Source organism: Falco rusticolus, chromosome 2 (assembly GCF_015220075.1).
Source record: "Falco rusticolus isolate bFalRus1 chromosome 2, bFalRus1.pri, whole genome shotgun sequence".
Taxonomy (NCBI): Eukaryota; Metazoa; Chordata; class Aves; order Falconiformes; family Falconidae; genus Falco; species Falco rusticolus.
The window spans coordinates 79945709-79956281 of NC_051188.1; the positions used below are offsets into that span (position 1 = coordinate 79945709).

General features: G+C 47.7%; 1 protein-coding gene across 1 annotated transcript; it reads left to right on the plus strand.

Annotated features, from left to right (window-relative positions):
• Positions 1-7348: 7348 nt before the first annotated feature.
• On the plus strand, positions 7349-10088 carry CRYAA (crystallin alpha A). The gene is made up of 3 exons (XM_037377597.1): positions 7349-7646; positions 8596-8718; positions 9801-10088. Exons 1-3 carry the CDS (start codon positions 7458-7460, stop codon positions 10008-10010), a joined length of 522 nt encoding a protein of 173 aa, XP_037233494.1. The 5' UTR covers positions 7349-7457; the 3' UTR covers positions 10011-10088.
• The last annotated feature ends 485 nt before the right edge of the window (positions 10089-10573 follow it).

Here is a 10573-nt window from a genome sequence, read left to right on the forward strand (position 1 = left end):
CCCCTTTCATCGGTGTCCCTTTTACATCTGATACTGCCTTCTTGTCCTGTCAACCTCCTGTCTTCTCCATGAGCCAACCTCCACGGTCGCTCTAACACCAACAAACAACTCAATTCCCAGTGCCGTGTTACACCTGAGCACTAAACAACTACTGCAGCATCACCTGCAATTAGGCACTTTTCTGAGCTTTCCTGGGTGGTTTAACAATTCATGCAATGACATCTGCCTTCAGTGTCTAGTGTTTTCTCCCCAAGCCCTGCTCAGACAGCGAGAGGCAGACTCAAACCAGGACTGTGTACTTCACTGCAGAATTACCAAGTGGCTGCAGGGTTTGTAAATGCCCTTTACAGAGCTGCTTGTCCTGATCAGACCACCTTCCTTCCATGAGATCATCTTTTCTCTGCTGTTTTCTTCCAGTGCTCCTACAGACCTCCTCCTCCTGCCTCTCCTTCCCCGCTACATCAGCACCGCTCGTTCAGTTTCCCTCTTTCCCTGGACCAGCTGATAAAGCCACTTTTCTTCCTGGCTAACCCCTCTTGCAATCACTTTTCCCCTCTCCAGACACTGCCCCTAGTCTTGTCTGCTCCCCAAGCCTTCCACATTGCCTGTTTGCCAAGTGAATATCCACGGTAGAGCATTCCCCGTGATACCCCTGCTCCTCCCGCTGTTCCATACCTTCCCAGTGCAGAGGCTGGGTATCAGTCCTCTGGAGAAAAAAAAAAAATCTACAGGGTCATTCTGCTATAGGCTCTGTAGGATGATCTGCCCAATGCAGGAATGCTCATGTTGGCCATGCAGAAATAACTCACATCTAAACTGTCAAAAGTAAAAAATTGTATATAGTCAAAGAACCATATAGCAAGATTTTATTTTATTTTTTTAAAAAAGGTCTCAATCTGAAGATATCTCTTATTTATTTATTTATTTATTTATTTATTTGGTAGAAGTTCATACCAAAAAGCAATGGACATAATTTCTCCTTTTCTCTGAAAAGTAGTCAAGGTTTTAATTCCTCAAACTGTTATAGCGCTTAGCATAATTATTTGTTTTAGATGAGTAAATATCATGTCACAAAACAACTCTACCCTCTCAAATTCTCTGGTCTGAAAAAAATGGGTGTAATTTCCAGAGCAAAGGGAATATTTTATACTGCAGGAAGAGGGGCCAATGGAAAGCCCATGGAGATGAGATCTGATTGCAAAGTAGCGGGACTCTCAGCAGCAAGCTCTGTGGAGTTGCGAGAGAAGGGGTTTTATTCACAGAAAAGGCTAGGGGAGTGAAAAGGGCTCAAATTGCACCTCTGCCTTTCTGGGTGAGAGGTTATTTTACTTGTTCCCAGTCACCATGATGATACCTACCTCCTCTGGAAAGTGCTCTGAGATCTACAGATGGGGAGAAGCATCATTGCTGTAAATTTCCAAACCTGCTCCTCTTCTAGTTCTCCCGCTCTCCAGGCGTGCTAGATGCTCTCCTCACATCTCCCACTCTCTGGGTGTGCTGCTGCAGACTGGGAAGCAGAGAACATCTCTCATTCCCTATGCAAATCCATTGATGAATACATAAAATGCATTGTGCTGCTAAAACTTGCTGAGCTTGTTTGAAAAAATGCCAAGGATTAACAGCACGTAAATTCACCATTGATTTGACAACAATGATGTTATGTGCCCTAAACACTGATGGGATTTGTTCAGTGTTTAGGATGTGGGCTCTGAGGTGGAAAAAAGGGATTGCTAGTAATTTTTTAAGCCTCTTTGGCTGCACCAAGGCAGACTGTTGGTATTATATAAATACTTTAGATAAAATAAATATCAGTGTTTGTATGAGGAGAGTGGATATTTAACTTTTCCAGTATACAGCTGAATAATAAATCTGACTGTGGATCGCTATAAGCCAAGAAATAAAAATTGCCCCATCCCTCTAAAACAGGGAGGAAGGAGATGTTGGAGTGGAAAAAGAATCCCAAAGGCCAGCAGTAGAACAGAGGGGTGTGCCTTAAAAGCAATGGGACACAGAGTTATAAAATAAAATTAGGTAGAAAACATCACCTCCACAACTTGTTCTGTCTGTGATTGCTCTCTCCCTGCCTCTGGTGTTCTGCAACATTACAACCACGGTCCCTGTGAGACAAAAAACTGTTGTGACCAAAAGTGGGGGCCACCTGGGACAAAACTTGTGGTACAGGGATTGACCATTCATTAAGCAAGAGTTGCAGAGGCGAGGGAAGAGACTGTGTGATGACTTACACCAGGAAAGGCTCGGTCCCTCACTCTCTAAGCCAGGCTGTTGGGAGTTGCATTGGCTCACCTGCTCCCAGCTGGGCAGGTGATGGCTGTTTGGGAGGCACGGGAATTTGCATAATTCTGTAGGGGCATGCTGACCTCTCTTTAAAAGAAAAGCAAACCAAGTTGGTGTGGGTTGTTGGGTTTTTTTTTGATACACTTGCTGTAAGTTAGGCTCCCAGGTCTATATTTAAACTTGTTAATACATGGCCTGATTTTCAAAGGTGCTCAGCACGTATCAACCCTCCCACTAACAGGCTTCCTTCTTGCTATGAACTATCCTCAAAGAGGGGTTTTCAAGTGTTTTCTTTGCTTTTAACAAGAAACACTTATTCATCTAATAAAAAAAATATAACATCTGCCTTCTTTCATGTCAGCCCTCCCACAGCGTTAGCCCTGCAGCCCCAGCCACAGTTAAGCCTGGTGTGCAAATGGCGCTGGTCCTCACCTCCCATGCATGATAAACTTTAGCAAGATATCAACAGCATTCAAAATCGGCAGAAATCACTACTTCAGTGCTTCCTGTGATGTTCGGTGGGCGTTGAGTGCAGAACAAAATGCTTCTAGCTGCAGTTATAATCAGTTGCTCCTTCCGCCATCAGAATCCCAGACATGGTGGAAAGGTTTGGAGCTCCTGGCCATGGCACTGCCCTGGGTGGTTTTGCTGTTTGAGGAACAGATAATGAGTCTTCTGAAGAAAGGACTCTGCCCTTAAAAGGAAAGAAATAAGTGCTCTGTGTTCATTTCTCGGGAGAGCTTTTAGTAAGTGCTTAGCAGCTCAGGAGCCAAAACTGATAATGCTGGCTCCCCAGTGAGCCTGCCCCTTTAGCTTGACTGCTTGCGTACTGTGTCGACTTCTTTCGTCCTTTCCAAAGCTAGGTCTGTGTGAGATTAGGAAAAGCAGGGTCGTTTTTTCTCCCTCACCAGTTTCCTCACACACGTTACTTACTATTTTCCACTACAGCAAGGCTGATAGGAAGAAAACTTGCAACAAAATCATGTTATTACCTGTCCTGGCTCTGTGCGACTGTCATAAACTTTTTGTACCTCATAGAAATGTCCCTTAAATGAAGCCTTAGTCTGATTAGCATGCTGCAATAATTTTATTATTAAATTTTTTAATTGGAATTGTTGGAAGTTGGAAGAGATTATTCCTTCCCTTATATTTGCACTAAATAGTTTACATCTAAATGCTGAGGACCATCTAAATGAGTACAGTTGTACCTTTTTGGGTTGACGGGTCTAGTGGAAAGAAAAAGCACCAGAACTCATTCCTGTTTTCTGTAAGAACTCTCCGAAGAGTTGCACCCTCTGCCCATTAACAGAGACCACCTGGCTCCACAGACATGCAGACCAGAGCAGAGAGGCTGCCTTTCTTGGCTCTCCTGGGGCTGCGACACAGTAATCCCACTTACAATAGCCATTCAGAATCCTATACTAACAGTTACACCTGACCACTGGAACACTTGCTTTTCTCTTTACATTGGGCTTGTACATAGCTTGGCAGGGGGGTTGGAAACAGTGCTGGACTCGCCTGGAAATTGGCAGGTGAGAGTCATTCCTGTGAACAGAGTAGCAGCTAAGTACAAGCAAGGGCTGTGCTTGATCACTGGTGCCCGCTTGACTCGGAAATATGGTCTAGGATTTATGCAGCTTGTTCTGTGTGACATCCTTCACTAAATGTCTCATGTGCTGGCAATTGTGCATGACAGTTTAGGAAAGGGGCTATTTCAAAGGTAAGCTAGAGAGCAGATCCTACTGGAAGGCCTTTTGGGTTGGACTTGCATTCTAAATTTGCAGTGAGGCACTGGGAAAACCTGCCTGGATTCATTGCTTATGGGTGTGCTCGTGAGCATGTGCGCTAATTTTTCTTCCTTTTGTAGGAACACCAACATATCTCACTGCTTTTGCCCAGTAGGTGATAATGATGCCCAAATGTTGTGCATCCAGTGAGAAGTCTGGTCCCCTGAACTGGTGCAAAATGATTGCTTTCTCCTCTCATACTGATATCCCACTGTATGGGATTCATCTCACCAGCTCTGCTTGTCCAGAAGGAGGTTAGAATTAGAATCGCCTCCCTTAAGGCAGCAGTTCAGGCTCCCTCCTTAGTCAGTCAAGGTGTAGGTACTGCTGAAAGGGGTCTCATTTCACCTTTCCTACCCACCTACATCATAACGTGAGCCATCTGGAGGCATCTGTCTCCCCCCACTGACTGGACAGGGAGTCTGGACAACTCATTTGGACTGGACAGCTAAATTTTAGACTGTTGGAAATCAGATGTGATGACTCTCAGGAGACTGTTTGTTGCCCAGACGCATGCAGGCAGTGTGAAGTCTGTATCAGAAAAAACCCTTCTGTAAATAGAATTTACATTTCAGTGAAATATTTTGCCCATAAAAGACAAAAATTTCTGTCACAGATAAAATGGTTATGATTAATTTTAGGGAGAGCCATGAAAATGTGAGTCCAGAGGAAACTAAAGTATAAAACCATAAAGTCAGCTGCCACTTTTCAAGTATTTGAATGTGTGTAACTATACATTATTTTAGATTAATTTCAGGTGAAGGCATATCAGATGAAGGCATATTTGTTGTTTTTCTCTCAGCAGCCCATTCCCATCATCCCACTGAACATACAGGGTGCTCTGATCACATGTTGAACACAGACATGCTCGGATCTGGGAGCAAGCTTCAGGCTGTGGGTAGATAATGGATTTTGTTGGGCTTCCCTGTGAGAGAAGTGGTGGGTGTGTGGGCAAGCGTCTGCTTTCCTGGTGCCTAAGAGCATCTATGTGCTGCTGGTCAGTGTAGCTGAGAGAGGTATGACCCACCTGGGATCTTTTCTTCCTCCTCACCCCAATAACCCACCCCCATTCCTGCACAGGGAACACGTTGGAGGTCAGGGCTCAAGGATTTGGCAGTTTCTTAAAGACTGAAAGATGCCCAGAGAGGTGCCTGCCATTGTGTGCATTGCTCCCTGTGCTCCTGGCATAACCCTTGGCTTGGGAAACAGAAAGGGGATGTTCCCAACACACTGCAGGGATTGCATCCACCCCTCATGCATGGCTGGGGCCCAAACGGTATGTCAGACCCCCCAAATCTGTCTCGCAGTCTGTGTCAGGGCACAGTTCCCATCTGCTCCTCTACCAGCCAAATAGTTTGCTTTATGTGCTCCAGTGAGTGGCTTGGGATTTGAACCTCTTCTTGTATCTCTCCTTTTGTTCTCCATGTGTCAGGTCACTGCTGCCATCTGGTTAAATACAGGTTAGCAGGTCTCTGGTACTGGGTGGCTGAAGAGACATTTTCTTCTGTCCTGGGGCAAAGACCCAAATTTCATAGAGCTCTTGAAAAAATATCTTTGAGTTCTTTATGACTTTTGTTTGCTTCCCCTTCATTTTCTCAAGCAGAGATGACAGATTTGGGAAAAATGACAGATTTAGGACAGTAGGACTGAGTTAGGGGTTAGATCTGTTGTGCTTTTTCCCTCCACGTCTTCAGGAGGGATTGATCTCATTTTGGCAGCTGGTTTTAAAAAAGCCTTCGTGCTGGAGAGCCATGGCCAGACCACAGGGCCTTTTATTGCTGGAATTAGATGAGGTTGAACCTAAACTCCTGTCTGTCTTCTTTGTGGTCTCTACTGCCTTTCTGGGTGTTTTTCTGCTCAACCTTTTGCTTTCCATGAAGGAAAGTCTCTGTAATGGTTCCCTTTTTTCCTTCCCTGCCTCCATGCAGTGTGGGGAGGAGTCATGTGTGGGAGTCAAGGCCAAGGATTTTCCAAGACCACGTAGCACCTAGATGCCAGGTGATGTTCAGCTGAATGTTAGTTTGCCTCAGTGCTTTTCTTTTTCCCTCTGGCCTGGCCTGATCCCATTTCTCCCAAAGCATGGATGCCAGAATCTCAGCCACCCTCGGTTTATTTAATCCCTGGCACCATGAGAGGATAATTCAGCCCCTCAGCTCTGAAGTGCCTTTTGGAGGTGCCCTCTCCTCTCTCTCCCTCACTCTGCTGACTGCAGAAGGTGCTGAGATGCGCAAGACTCCTGATGTAGGTGCTTCTGCTGGCCAGAAGGCCCCTAGAAAGCAGTCCATGCATCACTGGCTCCAGTGGAACTGGGGTTTTGGCTGTCACCGCAGCCTCGTGCCGAGCCTTGCTGTGGAGCTGGGCAGCCTCACTGCCCTTTTGCCGCCCAGTGCCCTCAGGTCCCTAGCAGAGTTTGCTGTCCACGTGCCCCTTCCCCAGTCTGTCCAGGCCGGCAGATGACCCCTAAAAAGTGGCTTTAAGTCAAACAGAAATGCAAAACAGCTGTAACCATAAATGCATGTTATGCAGGATCTGTGTCATGACACCGGGAAATAAATGAATCTCCCATAACACGCCTAAATCAAAACAGGGACACGCTCAAGAGCAGCTTTGGGACTGCTGTTACAGTCAGTGATCAAACTTATTTTTCCTTCTTTCTTTTGGCAAAGTATTTGTTTGTTAAAAACATTTGTTTTGTCAAACCCATGTTCATGCTCTGCATCATGCGTTAGTCCTGCTTCCCTGTCAGTCCCACCAGGATCCCTGTGCCCGGGGTGTCAGGCCCCTCTCAAGTGGTGGAGACACTTTACAGCATGTCACAAAAAAGGCATCCCTTTCTTCAACCTGAATCAAACTCTTTTTTCCTCACTTGGAAGAAGGCTGTTTCATTTATTTGGAAGAGATTTTGTGTCTCTGTTTCAAGGAGAGGCAGAAACAGAAGCAAATTATCAAAAAGACAAGGGCGGGTTACAAAGACCCACAGAGCAGACCTCCTTCACAGGCATCCTTGAGATGCTCAGTGGGGTGTCCTGTTGAGCGATCTTGACCCCGTTGAAGATCTGCCAGTACCACTGGGCACCCTGTGCCTCACAGCCTGCAGCCTGGCATTGTCCCTCTGGGAGATCTGGCACCAATTCCAACCAGACTGTCATTTCCAGGTCAGTCTCCGCATTTCTGCTGACCACGTTGCCTCCATCATGAGATCATGTCTTTCCAGAGAAATCCCGCTAATGCCTTCATTCTGCGAGACCAGTATATATAGGGGGAGCTTCCCTGGGGCTGCACTGCGCAGTCCAGCCAAGGCATCGCTGTCTTCCCAGCGACTGCACTGTCCCCACTGCTCTCCCCTTGCAGCCACAGGTCGCAGCAGCAGCAAGCATGGACATTACCATCCAGCACCCCTGGTTCAAGCGTGCTCTGGGACCCCTCATTCCAAGCCGTTTGTTTGACCAGTTTTTTGGAGAGGGTCTCCTTGAGTATGATCTCCTGCCTTTGTTCTCTTCCACTATCAGCCCCTACTACAGGCAGTCCCTCTTCCGCAGCGTGCTGGAGTCGGGCATTTCAGAGGTAAGGGACCTTTGGCTTCCTTTCTTATCCTTCCTCTCCCTCCTTACACCTCCACCTGCTCCTCCCCACCCACAGCTCGCTGGTGGGGGCTGGTGGCTGTAGCCCCATGCTGGGGTGCAAGGAGGACCTCCAACCCACTGCTGAGCACAGCCCGTCTGCCTCTTCTTGAGCATGGAGGGAAACCCTCACTAAGGAGGAGGCTTCCCTTTGAGAAACTGAAACCATTCTGGCTCCTGACGGTTGTTGCTGACACGTAAAAGGCTGCCTTTGCTGCCCTTGCACCCGCTGGCCATATGGCAAGGGAAGAGCTAGGGCTGCTCTTGGAGCCAGAGCCTGAGAGGGCAGCTCGGCGTGGGAGAGGACCCCGGTGAGCGGGAGCTTCCTCTGGCCCCCTCTTCTGCCTCGGGAGCTTGGTGGGTTTTGCAAGTCCACACTGGAAGACCCAGGAGCAGTTCTGTGAAGGCAGTGTGTAGGAAGAGTGCATAGCCATGGGGGCTGTGGTCCAAATTCAGGGACCGGTGTTTTCTCTAGCCCTCTCTTAGTGGCTTCCTCCCAGAGCTGAGACCACAAAAAAACCCCATAAATTGCTGAAAGGACAAAACGTGTGCTGTCAGAGAATATCATACTGGTTTCCATCCCCTCTGGCTGCTGAGTATAAATGCCCGGTGCATCTGGCAGATTGCTGAGTGCAAAGGGGTCCCCAGCACAAAAGTGGCGGTGAGAAGTGATGCCTCAGAGCAATAGCAATGGTGCAGACATCTGCCGTGGTCTCCCGGTGTCCCTGGGTCCCTGTGACTGGGAAGAAGACCCCAGCTGAGGCCCATAGTCACAGAAGGAGAAACTGTGCCACTGCTAGGCCACCCCGTCTCCGGCTTTTAAGCTGCCTTGACGCTGGTGCTGCCTCCACGCTTAGAGCTTGGGTCTTACTGTCTAACAATGCTTGTTTCAGGTGAGGTCTGACCGGGACAAGTTTACAATCATGCTGGATGTAAAACACTTCTCTCCCGAAGACCTGAGTGTGAAGATTATCGATGACTTTGTGGAAATCCATGGCAAGCACAGTGAAAGACAGGTAAGTGGAAGTGATGGTGAAGCAACTGAGGAGTCGAGCTCTATTTTCTTTCTTTCCAATGGTCCTCATCTGAAGGAAAAAAAAAAAAAAGAATATATCAGAAGAAGGGGTTATTTATCGATTGTCATTATTGGCATGGCCTGTTCCCATAGAGCCTCAACCTGCTATCTGACAATGAGCTAATCCACTCGTCTTTTGCTTATTTTCAATCATCATTTTCCATAACCATCAGATGACGATGTCCATTGTTCACTAATAACACTGGACCAGACAAAGAACATCATCTGGCGCTGCCGAAGCATGGCTGAGTTTTCATAAGCCAGAATTGTTAGTGAAAACAGAGTTTTCATATGCTGATCTGGGAGAGAAAAGCAAGAGCAAACAAAACAAAAGAAAACCAACTGAGTGCCTTAGGCTTGGAAACTTTTAACGCGTATGTCATGGAAATATCTGTGGGGGTCAAAAAGTGAATTATACCAGCAGGGGTTTAATTCTTCTCATACACTTTTTTGGCCAGACAAAGCTCTAGCCTGGAAGCAGTATGTATTTTTTAATATAGCTATTTTATCCAGAGGAAGAAAGCAGCCGTTTTCATGGCTGACTTAAAAAAAAATAATTGTGTTTTTCATTCTTTTGGCCAAAAAATAAGGGGGCCAGGTTTGTGTACTTTGGCTGACACTGCATCGCTGCCTAGTAAGGGAATACATGGGTGCACACACACACATTGCTTATACCTTCACAGAACCCCAGACTTTCCAAGCATCCTTTGAAACTGGAAGCTGAGGCAGGGCACCCATCCAAATCAGTTCCCAATGTATAATACAGCCAAAATCACACCCTGCTGCTCTGCTTAGCTCTTGCAGCCTCAGGGGCATTGTGGGGGGACACCTGCCCCTACAGATCTGTAAAATAGAATACAAAAGCAGAGATGCACCTGGCCATACTGGCAGCACAGTGTCACGATAAGCCAGGGGGAATGTCGACCCCACTCCAACGGATCCGGGGGATCACGTGGAGGGAGGCATAGCGTGGTGCCAGGGGAGTTCTGACGGGCCTTCTCCCCTTTCCCCACTGCCTCTCAGGACGACCACGGCTACATCTCCCGTGAATTTCACCGCCGGTACCGTCTGCCTGCCAATGTGGACCAGGCTGCCATCACCTGCTCCCTATCCAATGACGGCATGCTGACCTTCTCAGGCCCCAAGGTCCCCTCCAACATGGACGCCGGCCACAGCGAGCGGCCCATCCCCGTGTCCCGGGAGGAGAAGCCCACCTCTGCGCCTTCCTCCTAAGCCCGCCTGCTGCTGCAGTATGTGGGCTGCCACCGTCTGCAGGTCTCATTCCCAGAGCCATTGCATAGATATCACTGAATATCTAGAGGGGTTTATTTTGTTGGTTCCCCCCCCTCCCCACCCTTTGTTTCTCTTTTTTTCCCTTTTCCCTTGGATGGGACGAAGGGGCTGGGTGAGCAGCTGGTGGACTCTGAAGCTTAAACCTGTGAGCTGTGCTGTGGGGATGGCATGGATGGCACATGCTGCCATGCCGTTGTACTTGCTGAAAGTGTCTTTGCCTGGTGCTGTAGTCCATAGCCACCATCAGGCAGGAGGGAGTGCACAAGTAACACTGGCTCCTAGTGCACCAAGTCTTGAGGCCAGGCTTGGAGCAGGGGAAAAGCCCTGCAGACTTGCTCTACCCCACTCCGAGTTAAACTGGTTACTCTTAAAAAAAAGCAACAGGGCCAAGCCCCACGCCTGAGACCCTGCATATGTGTGATGAATGTGCCACGAATTTCTTGCAACCTAGGAGAAATAACAATATCTTACCTTCGGGGGTTGCAACATATATTTTTTTTCAG

What these genes read in the sequence shown, in the direction of transcription:
- CRYAA (XM_037377597.1), top strand. Translation starts at nt 7,458, where the DNA reads ATGGACATTACCATCCAGCACCCCTGGTTCAAGCGTGCTCTGGGACCC. An exon ending in TGGAGTCGGGCATTTCAGAG is followed by an intron (nt 7,647 to 8,595) that starts GTAAGGGACCTT and finishes TGCTTGTTTCAG; the next exon opens with GTGAGGTCTGACCGGGACAA. An exon ending in GCAAGCACAGTGAAAGACAG is followed by an intron (nt 8,719 to 9,800) that starts GTAAGTGGAAGT and finishes ACTGCCTCTCAG; the next exon opens with GACGACCACGGCTACATCTC.